General features: G+C 52.6%; 1 protein-coding gene across 1 annotated transcript in view; it reads left to right on the forward strand.

Moving 5' to 3' along the window:
• The window catches only part of PPARGC1B (PPARG coactivator 1 beta), a 106294-nt gene that overhangs the window by 75066 nt on the left and 13251 nt on the right, over positions 1-17977 (forward strand). The window contains exons 2-5 of the mRNA XM_079916318.1: positions 4393-4566; positions 11462-11674; positions 14762-14878; positions 16624-17749. Coding sequence (XP_079772444.1) covers positions 4393-4566; positions 11462-11674; positions 14762-14878; positions 16624-17749 — 1630 coding nt within the window. The remainder of the gene's footprint in view (positions 1-4392; positions 4567-11461; positions 11675-14761; positions 14879-16623; positions 17750-17977) is intronic.

Here is a 17977-nt window from a genome sequence, read left to right on the forward strand (position 1 = left end):
ACCTCAGAATGCGACCTTATTTGGAGATAGGGTCTTTACAGAAGCAATCAAGTTAAAATGAGGTCATTAGGGTGGGCCTAATCTAAGGGGAAATTTGGACAGAGATGGGCACATGTAGAGGGAAGGCAACGGGAAGAGACACAGGGACAAGATGCCATCCACTAGCCAACCAGAGAGGCCTCAGAAGGAGCCAACCCTGCCAGCATCTTGATCTCAGACTTCTAGCCTCCACAACTGGGAGGAAAAATATTTCTGTTGTTTAAGCCACACTGTCTGTGGTGTTTTTTTACGACAGCCCTGGCAAACTAATACGAGTGACTGGATCTCTGAGTTTCCTGATTAGTAACATGGGGACAGTGACCCCCGCCCTGTAGCGTCGTTATAAGAATCTGCTGAGAGGATGTATATAAGACACTTAGTGTGGCCCTTGGCATATAGAAAGTGCTCAGTAATAGCAGTGGCTTAGCCTGTGCTGTGACCCCCCTACCTCCCATTCCATGGGTGGGTCCTGCTGGGGCTGCCCAGTACAGAACAGGAAGGCCTCAAGTCAGACCTTTCAAAAGAGAGCTGGGTCACCCGAGGCACCGCTTCAAAAGCCTCTCTAAATATGGAGAGGGCCAGAGAAATCACTATTAATGCAATGCTTAATGGTTTTTAGCTGGAGAGTGCCCTCAGCCGTAATTGACAAGGCCTTGAAGCTGAGGTTTCTTTTTTTGTTTTTTTTTTTTTTTTGCGGTACGCGGGCCTCTCACTGCTGTGGCCTCTCCCGTTGCGGAGCACAGGCTCTGGACGCGCAGACTCAGCAGCCATGGCTCACGGGTCTAGCCGCTCATGTGGGATCTTCCCGGACTGGGGCACGAACCCGTGTCCCCTGCATCGGCAGGCGGACTCTCAACCACCGCGCCACCAGGGAAGCCCGAGGTTTCTTTATTTTTATGCCCTGGGTACACTTTGAGTATGTCAAGCTGCTCTGGGTAATCATTAAGTGCAGTAGTCATGGCCACTTGATGGGCATTTTGTAAAGGAGGTGGCATGGCTTTCATGGGAAGGACACTCATTGGATAACCTTGAGCAAATCCATTATCCTCCTTGGGCCTCAGTTTCCATAGGTGCAAAGTGAAGTAGGTAGACCAACCTGTGTCTGTGAAGGGCTAGAAGTTGAGTCTAAATTCCTTGCACGCACGTGCACTGTGCACACATCTCCGTAACTAGTTCTTGAAGGCGCATCGGTCTCCCGAATTGTCCACAGACTTGCATGGACAGCCTCTCAGGGCTGCTGGTTCCTGGCTGGTCTGGGATTCTGGAACTCTGATTTAAAAGCTGTTTCTAAAACTCAAAAAGCAAGTCCTGTAGAGGTGGCTGCTCTGAGTTACTAGCACGGGCTGGTTCTAGAACATATAGAGAGAGCTCTCCAGAGAGCTTATAGCTGGGGCTTTGCTGGCCAGGGAGGCCCTAGCTGCCTAGCATCCTTGTCTGTCGACTTTTGGCCTTCCCTCCTGCTCCACAGGCCCTCAGTGCTGTCCTCCCAGCCCCACCACCTGCTCCTCTCCTGGATGTTACACCAGCCTAACCCATCTGCCTGCTTCCCACCCCCATCACACTTGGCGCAAAACCCAAATCCCTTCAATCCCTACCTGATCCGGCCTCCACCCGCCTCTCTGAAGGCATCCTCTCCCTCCCCCTACTCCAGGGCTGAGCTGCAGCCTCACTGGCCTTTGGTCAGTACCCCATTCTCTAGGCTTGGTCCCCACCTGGATCTTTGACTTTGCTGGGTCCTCTCTGCCTGGAAGCTGCTTCTCCACATTTTCCACTGCCTGCCTCCTCCTTCAGGTCTCAAACCAGACGTCAGCTCCTCCAGGAAGCCTTTTGTCACCCTGTCTAAGTAGATTCCCCTCCTTCTCTTGTCCTCCGTCAGTGCACCTGGTTTGTTTCTTTTGTGGCACTAGCACCATCTGTAATGAAATATTTATGTGTTTTCTTCCCCCACTGAGATGTCAACAAATGAAGGAAAGAACTGAGTCTTAAACATCACAGTGCCTGACTCACGGTAGCACTTAATAAATGCTTGTAGGCCCCCGCTATCATGCACGCCTCAAATTTAAATACTAACAACACCGAGTACTGTTGAGGGCGTGGAACAATAGAAACTCATACGGCTGGTGGGAGTGTGCAACGGCACCACCACTTTGGAGAGCAATTTTGTAGTTTGTTTTTTTTTTTGTGGTACGCGAGTCTCTCACTGTTGTGGCCTCTCCCCTTGCGGAGCACAGGCTCCGGACGCGCAGGCTCAGCGGCCATGGCTCACGGGCCCAGCCGCTCCGCAGCATGTGGGATCTTCCCGGACCGAGGCACGAACCCGCGTCCCCTGCATTGGCAGGCGGACTCTCAACCACTGCGCCACCAGGGAAGCCCAATTTTGTAGTTTTCAATCAAGTCACACATACGCTTACCATATGACCCAGCAATTCCACTCCTAGAGATTCACCCAAGGGAAATAAAAACATAGGTCCACACAAAGACTTGTACACACGTATTATAGGCTTGTTCATCACAGCCAAAAACTAGAAACAAACCAATCATCCGTCTAGAACAGGCAAGACCACTGTACCCCCATAGTCCAACTGGGCAGGGGAAGATTCGCAGCCCCAGGAGGGGGCTGAGAATCCTCACTGGAGTGACGCAGGACTTAATATTCATGGATGTTGAACACAAGTGGATTGGAGAAAGACCAGGCAGATGGAGGGCAGGCGTGGTCAGGGATGTCCCTGGAGACATACTCTCTGGGCACCGTGCTGCCTGGCCTGAGAGCAGGGACTGACCGCTTGGGAGAACCCAGCCCCGGTGCTGCCTGTGTGTGCAGGATTCTTGCAAAATGCCAATTAAGACATTTGACCCAAATTCGGATAAAAGCCTTTTTCCTGTGTCAAGTTGAGCTAATAATATACATTTATTCATAATTTATGAGGCCTAGTAAGTGGGAACAATTAAGGAAAAGGTCTGGATAAAACCTATTTCTCTTAAGTGTCACACAAGCCTGTCTCTGTTCTCTAAAGAGGTTCCACCCTCCTCTGCCTGCCATGAAACTCTGTTGTTCTTATTATTTTTAAAAATTTGTTGTCATTACTGCTCGCTACCATTTATTGAGCAACTTACCAAGCCAGGCTACGGCACTGCCTCCTTTAATATTAACTGTATGAGACAGTTATTGTTCCATTTTACAGATGAGACAGTTGAGCTTCAGAGAGGTGAAGGGACTTGCCTAAGGCATCACAGCTGGCGAATGGGGATTATGATTCAGGTCTGCCAGACCCCAGTGCCTGTGGTGTCCTCTTTCTGTGTTAGCCTCCCCACTCAGGCTGTTTCTGCACCTGCAAGGCAGCCCTTCTGTTGGTAACTGTTAAACTTGGGAGACCAGGGTGAGAAGGTGACTACCTTCTGAGTCCACAGGTCTGGGGTTAGGCCTGAGAATCTGCATTATTTCTTATAGGTTCCCAGGTGGTTCTGCCCCTGCCGGTCCTGGGACCACCCTCTGAGAAGCATCAGTTTGGTCGGTACTGTTACCAGGTCCTCCATGACTCCCTTCTACCCCACCTACCACTGGCAGGTGGGTTTATGGCCTTCTAGACCTTTTCCTGTGTACTGGCACAGTATTCTCATACGTATTATCGTGAGAAATGTGTAGCTTGAGTCTGTCCCATTCTCTTTACACATGTGGGGTAATATCTTACTTGCTGATATTCTGCAGTTTAGTATTTTATTTAACATGCCATGGAGAACATGCATAACGGCCTCATTCTTTTCAACAGCACTGTTTTATGATATAGGTGATAATAGCTTTACTTACCTATTGTCTACTGATGGGCGGTCTTTCACACTTTAGACATTACAAATATTCCTGGGAACATGGGTGAGTGTTCTTCCAAAACATAGCAATCATTCAATGATGTCATCTCTTGTTATTATTGCTTTTTGTTGTTTCATTATTCATATAGAGGGGTTGTTGCCTTCCGCAAATCCCCTTTCAGGTGGAAGCAGTTGTATAAAAGAATAGATCTCTATTTATAGGTTGTAATAAAGTTTTCAACAAAATATTTCTGGTAAGAGAATAGAGGTGCTATGCGGGCAGGGCTTTGAGGGGTGTATAGGAGTGCAGAGGAGGTGGGGACGGAGCAGCAGGAAGGGGGATTTGTACTGCCAGGGCCTGACTTAGCTCATGGTAGGTTCGACAGTTGCAAGAGGATGCTGCTTTACATTTCTTGGTCGCTTGGCAAAATCAGGCCTCGGACAAAGGCAGCCACAGGTTCAGACTGGCAGCATCCTGAGTAAGAGGGTCCCTGCTGGGGTCTAACCAAACTCAGCTCTGACCCGCCTCCTTCCTTCCTGTCTCCTCAGGGCGGGGGATCTGGGGAGGAGCAACTCTGCGCTGACTTTCCGGAGCTAGACCTCTCCCAGCTGGACGCCAGCGACTTCGACTCGGCCACCTGCTTTGAGGAGCTGCAGTGGCGCCCGGAGAACTCCGAGACCGAACCCAGCCAGTACAGCCCCGACGATCCAGAGCTCTTCCAGGTATGCCCTCTGGAACCTCGCTACCTCTCTCTCCCCCTGAAAGCCCGGCTCTGCCCCGAGCCATCTTCTTCTACACTTGCTCATGCAAAGAAGTCTCATCCACCAGAGCTCTTGGGACCCTGTCTCTCGTCCCGGGTCTACACTGGATCTTGGGCAGCTCTTGCCCCCTTGCCAGGCTGTGTTATTGCCCCTGGGAAGTGAGGGCTCGGAAGAGCTGCTCTCTCTATGCCCCCAGTCAGAACCGAGGCCCTCTGTGAGCCAGAGCAGGTTCCAAGGCCTCCCTTCCCTGTATGGTCACAGTGAACTCTCACTCCCACCCTGTGAAGCAGGTGAGATGATGCCCCCATTTTACAGATGAGGAAACTGAGGCTTGAAGAAGTTTAGTCACGGGCCTAGGGTGATTTACCTTGTCGGTCGCTGAACTAGATTTAAACCCAGTTTGCCTGTCTCCTGAGCCAGAGCTTTATAACCATGCTGACGCCATAATGGGAATGAGACTGTCCCTGTTTGTGTATATTAACTCGCTTAATTTTCTTAACAACTCACACACAGGAGTATAGTTATCTCCATTTTTCAATCGGAGCCTAGAGGTTCTTTAAAAAGAGGCAGTGCCAAGAACCGCAGTGCATATCTATGCATCTGCCTCTGTTCTCAGCTTTGGAGGCACATTTCCTTTAAGAAGGCCTCGAACATGGGGTAATGTGATGTCTGGGATTTGCATCAGAATAAAGCAATCCCTACATGCATTTGCGTTTGTGGGTGTGGGTGCACGGCATGGAGGGTAATAAGTGAAATATGATTGGCCACGTTGAAGCTGGGTGATGGGTACATTTGGACTCATTATTCTTTCCTTGAAATATGCTCCCCTATAAAGATTGGGGGAAGAAGCCATAGCTCCCTGTGTCTGTCTGGCAGGATGATGACGATGATGATGTCTGGCAATATAATAATAACAATAGCGACAACCATAATAATAACAGACCATGTGCCAAGTCAGTGTGCCAAGAGCACCATCTCAAATAGTACTCCTGACAGATTGTAGCATTCCTTCTAGAAATGTTTATGGAGCTCCCTGTATGTGTCAGACACTGTGTTCAACAGTGGACTCTATGGTCTAGAGGGAAGACTGACCCTAGATCAGGTAATACATAAACCAACAGAGGTCACTTGTGACATGGGCACAGTAGGAATAAACCTGGGATGAGAAGAGCATCTAAAGGCTGGGTGGTCAGGAAAGGCCCTTCCGAGGACAGATGCTTCGGCTGAAGGAGGAGGAGGAGCCACATGACGAGTGATGATCACAGAGCTAGGAAGCAGGAAAGCTCGCTGTGTTGGGACCTGAAGGGCTGGAGCGGTAGCTAAGGGGAAGGTGCCAGGAAGTAGTTGGGGGGTGGAGGTGGGCTAGGAGGGGCCAGATCATGCAGGCTCTTCCGGGCCATGTTAAGGAGTTGGATTTTTCCCAAGATTATTCTAACCTGTCCGTAGAAAAACTATCAGTAACCCATTTTACAGGTGAGGAAAGTGACGCTCAGAGAGGTTAAGTAACTTGCCCAAGACCATACAGTTAGGAAGGGTCAGAGTGTAGCCTCTAACACAGGACCCCAAACCCCTCGCTGTTGTATAACCTCTTTGCCAACCCTATGACGATCAGCAGGGCTGGGCTCTAATTCTGGCTCTTTCCCAGGATGTCCATTCTTTCTCACAACAATGGGGTTAACTACGCTGTGCTACCTCCTCCCTCAGAGGGGGCCAACTTCCAGGAAATGCTTTCAGGTTATGGAGAGCTGATGGGTGAGAGGGGTTTACATGCTGCGGGGAGACCATCCCCACCTAGACGGTACAGGCCTCACCTACTCAGAGACTGGCCAGACCCACTAGTAAGCTCCTGCCAAGGTCCTACTATGTGCATGAAATGGTCTCAGACACAAGTCAGCCTTGGTATGGCCCTTGGGCTCTTAGCACAGCAAGGAAGGCAGGAGAATCTTCACAGATGGTTAATGAGGCAGAACTCTGCCCACCCAGACCCTCTCCCCTTCATGGCCCGCACTCCACCTCTGCTGCACCCATACACACCGGGTGCGCCTCTGTGCGCCTCTGCGGTGATTATGTGATTAGTGCCTGATTCCTCCCTGCCCCCCTCCCCCATCATAAACCCCCTGAGCTTGGGGGCTGATACAGCGTTGTGCACTGTTATATCCCCAGGGCTCTGCATGGAGCCCGGCACTTTCTTGGGGCTTAAAAAATATTTATCATATGAATAAATCCTTTGACACCCAGCTGTCATGTTAGCCCCTCCTAAGGCAGGTGGTCAGTGACTTCCTCTCTGGGCTCCCATCCTGTGTACGTGCATGCCTGTGACCTTCAGGCTTCGAGCTCCTTGAGGACAAACAGAGTTTTGTTCTTCTGTGGGGCCCTTGTGCATTGAAAAGACTCAATCATATGTGTTGAATGAAGAAACTGATTGTAATAGTTTCCTTCCTGCCAAGGACCAGACACGACCCATTCCAGAGTCCTTGAGCTGGGATGCAGGGACAAGAGGTTCTAATACCCCTCTGCCACTAACTGGGACAGCGTCCTTATCTGACCAGTAGCAGTCATAGAGCCATGCTGCCTTGTGTCAGAGCCGTGTTCTCACAAGTCAGGTGGTACCATCACTATGGAAACAGACAGAGTGGAGAACAGCTACCCTTACAAGAGTTGACAACTGCTTGGGGGCAGGGACAGTGCCTTCCGTTTCTGTGTGCCCAGAGTCCTAGGGCCAGGGTCACAATAGGCTAAACTTAGTAAGTATTTTTGGAGGAAGCAGGTGTTTGGTTCTATCACCGTGTGCTACGTGGCCTTGGGCTAGTAGCTCCTCACTGTTGGGCCTAAGTTTCCCCAGGTGAGAAATGAGGAACGAGCATGGATCAGATCAGTGATTCTTACTCTGTTGTAGGGAGAGAGTCCCTGGGTCCCGTTAGACCCTGATGACATCTGTGGACCCACCCCCAGAAAAAAGGAAGGGAAGCTGATTTCCGGGGTTTCCTGCACCCCAGTTAAGCCCTGGAACGGCAGATGATCTCTGAGTGTTCTTCCGGCCCCGATAGCCTAAATTCTGTCCTGTGTCCTTCCTTCAAGCTCCTCTAGGCACCCAGAATGAAGCGTTCTCCCTCAGGTTTCTTGCAGGTTCCTTTTCCTTCAGCCTAAGAGAGCTCAGGAAGGTTGGGGGTGGAGCAAGTCTATTAATATCCCTTCCTCAGCTGATTAACTCTCCATTAATTTGCACTTTGTTTCTAAGCGGAGCCGGGAGAGCTGAGCTAACGGGCTGGAAGAGGAGAGGGGCGGCTCCCTGTGATGTATTATCCTAGGGTGCTGATGGCAAGATGCCGACAGCACGAGTGGACTTTCTTCCCAGACAGGGTCAGGACCCCCAGCCCTGTCTGGCTGTTCCAGAGCTGGAGCAGCCCAGGGAGGGCTGAGGAGAGGGCGGGGAGACCTTCTGTCAGTCATTTTGTTTTTACTCAAGCTGTTGGGGCTCCTTGGGGTCTCTGCCATCTGGCATTCCTTTCAGTACCATGCCTGGCACCTAGTGAGTCCTTGACCATCCTCCCCAGCCCCTCCTGACTTGCTGTGTGACCTTGGCATGTCTCTTTCCTGGACCTTCATTCCCCCCAATCCCAAAAGAATGGCAAATAGGCTTCCTCATGAGTTCCAACTGAGACGTATCAGCAGTGTTGCCTGGAGGGTTGTGGTCAGAAAGGTGGAAGGGCAGGGTGGGGGGGAGGGATGGGGACAGTAGCACGCAGGCTGCATGTTTGACATCCCTGGTCACTACGTGATCCCTGAAGGCCCTTCCAGCTCTGATAGTTGTGATAATTCGGAATATCTCTGGGCCATGCTTCTCTCCCTGTGAAAGAGGGAACCCTCATTCCATCCAGTGCTGATGACATCATTTCTGAATAACTTCCCTCTAGAATCTGTTTTTTGAGACGCTAATCTCAGTATCTCCCCAGTGGTCAGAGTTCATTGTTTGGTTCACTCATTCTTCCATTCAGCAAATCTGCCTGGAGCCTCCCATGCCCCAGGCACTGAGCTAGACCCAGGAACATTGCACAGAGCCCTTGTGTCACTGCCTCCAAACTGGCCTTCCAAGCAGCCTTTGGAGGGAAGCCAACCAGGGATCCTGTCTTCCCGTTGACCAGAAATCAGCAAGGCTTAGAAGAGGGAAATGACTTGCCCAGGATCACCCTGTCAGTGGCAGAGCTGCTGCCACGGTCAGCCCCAAGAGTGGTCCTTGAGCCCCAGCTCCCAAGATCTTAACTCCGCATCAGGCTGGGCAGATTGCTCTGGGAACACAGGGCTGGGATTCTGGCCTGAGGATGGGGATGAGAGGCTGCCACTTGAGCCCGAGTGCATGCCCGACCCAGAGTTCTTGGGCCTGGATCTGCCCTTGGACTCCCATCCCCGGGGCCCAGGTCAGGCTCAGCCAAAACCTCTTGACCTTTTCTTTTATTCTTAGCTCTGTTCCAAAATCACAAACACATTTTTTCTCTTCTCCCCATGTCCCCCCTTCGAATTACTCAGCTGCTGCTCCGGCTGCAAGGCCTGGAACAGATTTCATGCAGCCAAAAGGCCGTCACGACAGGCGTATTTCGAATGAACTTCCTGAAGAAAGGATAAACATCCTGACCTGGGATGGGAAAGAGTGCTGGGGAAGGCATCATGTGACAGAACTGCCTCCTGCCAGAACAGGCCCAGCAGCCGGGGGTTACTGAACGAGGTGCTCGGTGCCTCACCTGATAGCAGTGTGATCTCTGTGCCCCAGGGCCGGGGGGCTGGGAGTGCGCACGCTGACCCTCGTGTTATGTCTGAGACATCGGGGAAGGAAGCTTCTTGGTTCATGTGTGTGTGCTGTGCTCAGTGTAAGCCCTGCCTCTGCCCTGGATTTGCTGTGTGGATGAAGGCAACGTACCCAGGACACATCGGTCAACCTCTATGAGTCTCAGTTTCCTCAAATGCAAAATGGTGATGGGAATAGTATCCTTCCCCGCAGAGGTTATTGTGGGGTTTACCTGAGGCAGTATTTACAAAGCCTCTCTATTCCTCTCGTTAGCCAAATTCTTTGTCCCTGGCCTTGGCACTAGGTTTTCTCTCTGCCTGGAATCTTCTTTCCTCAGCTCTTTGCCTGGCTGGTTCCTTCTCATCTTTCAAGCCTAAGTTTCAGTATTAGCTGCTTAAAACAGCCTTCTCTGACCACTGTAAATAGCCTATGAATCTTCACCACCTTCTTATTCTCCATCACAGCTTCCTTTTATTTTTTTCCCAGGCTGTCTCACTCTCTGAAATGATCTGATTTTGTTTCCTTGTTTAATTCTTTTCTCCACTGGAGGGTAAACTCCATGAGGACAGGGGCTGTATCAGTCTTGGGATGCTGTGTCACCAGTGCCCAGACAACACCAGGCACAGAGTAGCCATTCAGTACATATGTGCTGGGAGAAGCGGGGGGCGGGGGGGAGAGGAGGGGAGGAATTGCCCACTGCCGCCATCATTATCATCATCACCACCATCACCACCACCACCACCACCATCACCATCATCCACCCCCACCACCATCCCCATCATCATCCCCACGACCATCACGACCACCACCACCACCATCATCACCATCATCCCCACCACCACCACCACCATCCCCATCATCATCCCCACCACCATCACCATCATCATCACCACCACCACCACCACCATCATCACCACCGACATCACCATCATTCCCACCACCACCACCATCATCATCACCATCATCCCCACCACCACCACCATCACCACCACCATCAACATCACCACCACCATCCTCACCACCACCACCACCATCGCCACCACCAACATCACCATCATCACCACCACCACCACAACCAACATTACCATCCCCATCTTCATCATCATCATCATCATCATAGCAGGAATCATAGTAGTAGTAGTAGTAGTAGTAGTAGTAGTAGTAGTGGTGGTGGTAGTGGTAGTGGTGGTAGTGGTAGTGGTAGTGGTAGTGGTAGTGGTAGTGGTAGTAGTGGTAGTGGTAGTGGTAGTGGTAGTAGTGGTAGTGGTAGTGGTAGTGGTAGTAGTAGTGGTAGTGGTGATAGTGGTAGTGGTAGTGGTAGTGGTAGTAGTAGTGGTGGTGGTAGTAGTAGTAATGAGTGCTTGTTAGGTGCCAGGCACTGTTTTCTAAGCATCTTACATATGTTAACTCAGCCCTTGACAATAACCTTATGAAGTAGGTTACAGTTGATAAATGTGAGCTCTGGGATTCAGCCCCAGTTCCAGAGCCCAGGCTCCTAGCCGCTGCACTGACTGCCCCTCCATGCGTGAAGGAGGCAGCAGGCCCCCGGAACCCACAGGGGATGGTAGCTGTTTCCCTATTGCTCTGCTTTCACTGTCACGGTTGAACCTTGAAGCTTCCAGCCTTTCTACCACCTGCCTGGGCCCCAGGGTCAGAGAGACTGACCTGGGGCTACCATTGGCATAGAGCAGCCTCAGGGCCCTGTCCAGGGGTTTGGACGCAGGAGGCCGTGGTGTGAAGCGGCTGTCCTTAGAGGAGGGGACGGACGTCCCTCACGTGGACGCCCTGGGCCTGGGGTCACATGCTGATGAGCAGCAGAGTCCAGACTGGGGCTCCTAGGCCAGGCCCCTTTCCATTTCCACCTGCTGCCTTCTCGTAAACTTCTTTGATTCTTGGAGTCCATAGCACATTTCTCGGGCATCTGCCGTCCCAGCAAACTGAGAGGATCTGAGTGGATTTGGCGGGAGGGTGATGGTAGTGCAGCTGTGTGTACAGAGCAGATTTCTACACAAAGTCGCTGAGCCCAAGGCGTTGACTAACCGTGTCCCCTCTCTGCCTCTCTGCTCACTGCAGATAATCGACAGTGAGAATGAGGCCCTCCTGGCAGCGCTCACCAAAACCCTGGATGACATCCCCGAAGATGTTGTGCATCTGGCCGCCTTCCCAGCCCTGGATGACGGAGACGCACCCTCCTGCGCTTCTGCTTCGCCTGTCCCCTCATCTGCGCCCCCAAGCCCCTCCCTGGAGAGGGCCCCAGCCTCAGCCCCTGAAGTGGATGAGCTCTCGCTGGTGAGAATCTGTTTCCAACTGAAACGATGGTGGTGGCTTGAGATGTGGTGTCTGGTGGTAGAGGTGGTGGGTGCTGGAAAACCAGCTCCAGCCCCTGCAGGGGTCTCCGTGCATCACTGGCAGAGGTTCAGGGCAGCAGCCTGGACTGGCCATGGGAGGCCTCCCTGGGCTTCGCCTGCAACACTGTAGGCCCTTTGGGAGTTCATGGATTGACGCTAAGTGTGTGTTAAACCCTTGAAATTAAATGTAAACATTTTCCTAAAGATTATGCTACACACACAGTAAAAATTCAGGCAGGAAGTATGGATAGTTAAAAGCACAACCTCCTTACCCATCTCATAATTGTTTTTTCCTACCTTAGAAGTAACCATGGTTACTGATCTGTTGTGTGACTTTCCTCTTCCACTTTTCTTTTTAACTACAAAAGGAAGCCTCCATTATATACTGCCCTGCACCTTGCTTTTCTCAGGTGAATTGTGTGTCTTGGGAACTCTTTCAAATGAGCGGAGGTATCTCCGTTTTATCCTTTTTGTTGGCTGCATAGTGTTCCTTCATAAGGATGTACCATACTTCTTCAACCAACTCCCTGGTTGGCAGATATGTACATTGTTTCAACTTCTTTATTGCTCCATTGCTTCAGTCTGTGTCCTGTTACTGGCCTTGGCCATCTGTAAGTGGATACATTCCTAGAAAAGGAATTCCTTGGTCGTAGGCTATGTGGTTTTTCAGTTTAGACAAATACTTCCAGTTGGCCCTCCAAAGAGGTTGGACCGGTTCGTACTTCCACCAGCAAAAGTTAACTGCTACCTGAGTGTCCGTGGAATGTAGAAACGTACACATGGCATTGCAGGTTTCTAGGGAGAAGGTCTCAGCTTTTTCAGATTCCAAAGGGTTCCGGACCTCAGAAGTTGCTGAAAGCAGTTGCCCTTGACTCGGGCTTAGGGTGCCAGAAAGCCAGCTGTCCTGGCTTGTGAAGAACAGCTCATCTGTCTTGGGCTCCTCACCCTGACACTGTAGCTCCTAGGGGCTGGCGAGACTTAGCTGGAAAATCGGAGCCTGGCGGAGGTGGAAGGGGTCTTTGGTCGTGAAGAGTTAGAGCCAGACAGGCCCTTGGTGACTGTAAAGTGCGACTCTGGGGAAATTGAGGCCCAGCGAGGGGAGGGCCTCTCCCAGGGTCACACAGCAAGTTGGTGCGCCAGCAAGGACCAGAGCTCAGGTACTCTGACTCCTGGTCCAGGACCCCTTGCCCTCTTGCCCGCTGCCCGCAAGTTCCCCAAAGCAGTGTGAAATATTTAGTAAGCACTTATGTGTGCCGGATACAAGCATATGTTCGGTCCCACATTGTGGCTTCTGCTGATAAGTGTTGTGCTTCCTTTCAGACTAGAATCAGACCTCCTGGGTTTGATTCCCAGCCCCACCAATGAACGCTTATGTGTCCCTTAGGCACCTAGCCTCTCTCTGACCCAGCTTCCTGGTCTGTAAGGTGGGGTTAATAATAGTGCTTATCTCAAAGGCGGTTGGGAGGAGTCCAGCAGATTTATACATATAAAGAACTTAGAACAGTGCCTGGTACAAAGAAGTGTCTCAAAAAGTGCTATCCGAGTGATAGTCCCAGCACAACCGGTGGTGGTGGTCATGGAACAAGAGGAATTCTGTATGGGACTCTGGAGAGGGACCACCCTGGAAGAGGTAGAGAGTGACCCTTGCTGGTCACCGGTTGTTCCCTCTCATGCCTTAGACGGCACTTTTGTTTCAGGCACTGGGCTAGGCACACAGGAAACAGGTTCACCATTGAGACAACCCGCATACCAACAGAGTTCTAGAAAGGCCCTGAGAATTTATACAGACACCCGGTTCTTAACCTGGAGACATGGGTCCCAGAGAGTCTGCCTCTGGACTAATGGGGACCCGTGGACCTCTACATATATGTTTTTCTGAGGTCAGTAGCTTCTCTCATATTCTTAGAGGGACCCCTGAGTCAAAAAAGACCCAATCATTTAGTCTACCTGCCCCTGTTTTATACACACACAGACACAGACACACACACAGAGACACCCCCCCCCCACACACACACACACATACCCCCTACCTTGGAGAAACCAAGGCTGGTTTTTCCCAGTCCTTTCCCTCTTCCTCAAGGCTGGGAGAGGGAAAGGACTCGCCCAAGGTCTCACAGTGAGCTGGGATTGAACTGAATCAGAACCAGGTCCCTTGCCTCTGGTCTAAGAATCTTTTCCTGTCCACGCCAGAGAATCACAGATGTGTGTGTTTGTCTGGGGTCGAGGTAGGGTGGTGTGGCTCATCCATCTCCTAGGGGAGTGGCGAGTGGCCTTTACTTTGGTCCCCAGGCCTTTGGCAATCCTCCTGGGGGTCATGTCCCTTGAGGAAACACTTGATGCTGTAGCAAAAACCCATCATGTTTCTTGACTTGTTCTTAAGCTTGGCTGTGGTAGGATCCCTGGCGAAACCCCCAGGCGTCCTCAGCTCCCTGCTTTCTTGGCTGGGATACACTGAGAACTTTTCCTCCGGGTACAGAAGCTCAGCAACTTTTATAGAAAATTTAGAAAAGCCAGACAAGCTTAAGCAGCTTCCATTTGTGTGAAAACAGCTGGCTGGGTTGGAAGTGATGTGTATATATATATTCTTGTATGATTGAATCCCGCCTCATGAAAGGTCACAGAAAGTGGTGTATGTGTACTACGAGCATATGCAGAATGTCCCAATCAAGTGTGTGCATCATATTTCAACAGTAAGATGGGTAGACATCACCCAACATCTGTCTGGGTTTCTCAAGATCACAGATATTCCTCTTAGGTTATGAACTCTCAAAAGGACTTACATTTTATTGGGATGCCTGTATGGGTTTGGGATTGTTAGACAACCTGCTTTCTGTACTTAATATATTGGGAACATATTCTAGGTCATTAAGTGCCCTTCCTGTGTTCCACCATGGCCCTGTGATGTTGGGGTCAGGGTGTGGTTGGTCCTGAGGGGCTGGCTCTGGGCCAGGCTTCTCCCTGAGGTGCACTTCCCCTGTCTCTGGCTGCAGCTCAGCCCCGGCTCCTCTCCTCTTTGTTCCTCCCACAGCTGCAGAAACTCCTTCTCACCACGTCCTACCCAGCCTCGACCTCTGACAGCCAGAAGGAAGGGACCGCCTGGCGCCAGGCAGGCCTCAGGTCTAGAAGTCAGCGGCCTTGGGTCAAGGTATTTCTGCACATGCCCCCAGACCCACCCAGGCCTCTGGGGGTCTCTGGGGAGGGTGGTGTGCACCTTTCCGCTCTTGTTAGAGGCCATCAAGTTCAGTCCACTTCCAGCTTCCCTCTTTGCTCATCACACAACCCTTGTCGCTGATATGCTGGGCACTGCTTGAGACCCAGGCCAGTCTGGGGTTCTAGAAAGAGCCTTGGGCTTGTTCGTGTGCACTTGACCCTTGAACAATGTGAGTTTGAACTGTATGGGACCACTTCCACTTGTTTTCAGTAGTAAACACTACAGTACTGCAGGATCCGCAGTTGGTTGAATCCGCAGATGCAGAGGAACCGTGGCTGCTGAGGGCTGACTAGAAGTCATATGTGAATTTCCCACTGCGTGGCTGTTCTACCCCCCGCAACCCCCACATTGTTCAAGAGGCAACTGTACCTCAGTGTTTCAGGCACTGTGTTAGTTGTTGGGTTAGAGCAGGGACGAGGAGGATGTGGCCTGCCCTCAGGAAGCTTATGCTAATGCGGTGACGGAAGGAAACATAAGGTCCTCACTGGCACCATGCAGGCCATAAGGAGTTTGGATTCCTCTTTGTGGGGAGCCATCGGAGAGCTGAAAGCTCTATCTTGAGCACCCAGGAGGGAAGCAAGTCCCTTTTCCTCCTTGGGCTCCATCTTCTGAGACTTCCAAGGAGAGGTTTCAGAGGTAATTTCCCAGCGTTCCTGTTACTCAAAGCCTGCACCCAGCCCTCCCCTCTTGTCCCCAGACACTGCTGCAGGGGACTGCTGCGGACAGTCCCACCCCTTGGGGCAGAATCAGGATGGCATCTTTCTCAGACAGTGGCTCTGTAGGAGTCTGTCCCCTGCCTGGGCTCCCCTGGGGGGCGGACCCTGTCCCTGTGCCCCCTCCCTACTTGTCCTGGCTGACCTCCCAAAACAGAGGTCCATCCCTCATGTTCCATTCTGTCAACAGGGCAGCAGCTAAGCTCCTTCCTGAGCCAGCCTGCCCTCTGGAGTGCTAGGGGGCACACCAGGGGCGTGAGACACCCTTGATAGCCAGTCTGGCCCCAGCAAAGAGACATTTGCACTGGGAGCAAAGACCCTGTGTGGACCAGTGGGGGCAGATAAGGCTGGGGTGGGGCTACATTGCAGAGCACCCCTGGCCAGGGGGCCTGCCCTTTACCCCACGGGAAGATACTGAATTGTCCTTTTTCTTTTTCTTTTTTTAACAGCTTTATGGAGGTGCCACTTATATACCATAAAAGGCACCTGTTTTAAAAGTATGATTCAGTGATTTTTAGTAAATTTACAGAGTCGTGCAGCCACGACCACAATCCAGTTTTAGAACGTTTCCATCATCCCAGGAAGATCCCCAGTGTCCCTGTTTACAGTTAATCCCTGTTCCCACGCCCAGCCCCAGGCAACCACTAATGTACTTCCTGGCACTCTCTCTGAAGGCTCCGCGCAGGGGAGTGGGGTAGTCAGAGCAGGGCTTTGGCAGTAAATCTAGAAAAGGCGAAATCCATAGCTAGGAGACCTGTTAGGAGGCTGGCCATTCCTTCATTCCTCATCCCCTGAGCACTGCTAAGTGCCAGGCTCTGTGCTGGAAGCTGGGGATGAAGTGGTGAAACCTGGCAATTCTGACGATCCAGGTGAGACCCGCTGGGCCTGGCCAGTGGCTGCAGGGGTGGGCAGCGGGGAGAAGCAGTATGGGTCTCCTTCCTCACTCTGGCCTCTTTTCCTCTCCAGATGGACAGCGCCCAAGACAGGAAGGCCCCCATGATGCAGCCTCAGACCCGGAGCTGCACAGAGCTGCATAAGCACCTCACCTCGGTGCCGTCCTGCCCCCGGGCTAAAGCTCGCTCCCCTGATAGGGTCCTCCAGCCACCACCACCCCTGAGTCCCTGGGTCCCTGCCAAGGAGGATGAGGAGGCGGGTGAGGACTGCCCGAGTCCCCAGCCGGCTCCAGCCTCTCCCTGGGACTCCCCAGCACCGGGCAGGGCAGACCCCGGCACCCAGGTGTCCCAGGAGGACATGCAGGCCATGGTGCAGCTCATTCGCTACATGCACACCTACTGCCTTCCCCAGAGGAAGCTGCCCGCACAGGCCCCAGAGCCAGACCCCCAGCCCTGCAGCAGCCCCGCCCAGCAGGTCAGACCCCGGCCGCGGTGCCAGCACCCTTCCAAAGCCACCTGGGCTGAGTTCTCCATCCTGAGGGAACTTCTGGCTCAAGATATCCTCTGTGATGTCAGCAAACCCTACCGCCTGGCCACGCCTGTCTACGCCTCCCTCACACCCCGGGCCCGGCCCAGGCCCAAAGACAGCCAGGCCTCTGCGGGCCACCCCTCCCCCGTGGAGGAGGTGCGGGTCGCGGCTTCACCCCAGAGCTCGGGGCCCAGACCCAGCCTGCGCCCGCTGCGGCTGGAGGTAAAAGGGCACATCAGCCGGTTGGCCAGGCTGCAGCCTGAGGAGGAAGATGAGGAAGAGGAGGAGGAAGAAGAAGAAAAAGAGGAAGAGGAGTGGGGCCGGAAAAGGCCGGGCCGGGGCCTGCCGGGGACCAAGCTGGGGAGGAAGCAGGAGAGCTCTGTGTGCCCCGTGCGGCGTTCCAGGAGACTGAACCCGGAGCTGGGGCCCTGGCTGACGTTCACCGATGAGCCCATGGTCCCCGCGGAGCCCCAAGGGGCTCTGCCCTCGCTGCGCCTGGCCCCTGAGGCCTACCACGTGGAGGGGGAGCTGGGCAGCCCCGCGGACGAGGACAGTGGCCAAGACCAGCAGCTCCGACGGGGACCCCAGATCCCAGCTCTGGAGAGCCCCTGTGAGAGCGGGTGTGGGGACACCGACGAGGACCCCAGTTGTCCGCAGCTCTCTTCTGGAGGTAGTCGGAGTTGGTGGTCCGAGAGAGGGGGCAGGGCCAGGGTGTGGCAGACCCCACTGCCCGGGAGCCAGGAGCCCTGGGTTGGGCAAATCCCTCTTCCTCTCTGTCTCTCAGCTTCCCTTCCTGTGCAGTAGGCTCGTTGGGCAGATCTTCAGGAACCTCCTACCCATCTCTGAGTTTCTCATCATGCATGGGCCAGGTGTCCTTAATGAACGAGCAGCAAGATGC

This window comes from Stenella coeruleoalba (assembly GCF_951394435.1).
Source record: "Stenella coeruleoalba genome assembly, chromosome: 3".
In the NCBI taxonomy this organism is placed as follows: domain Eukaryota; kingdom Metazoa; phylum Chordata; class Mammalia; order Artiodactyla; family Delphinidae; genus Stenella; species Stenella coeruleoalba.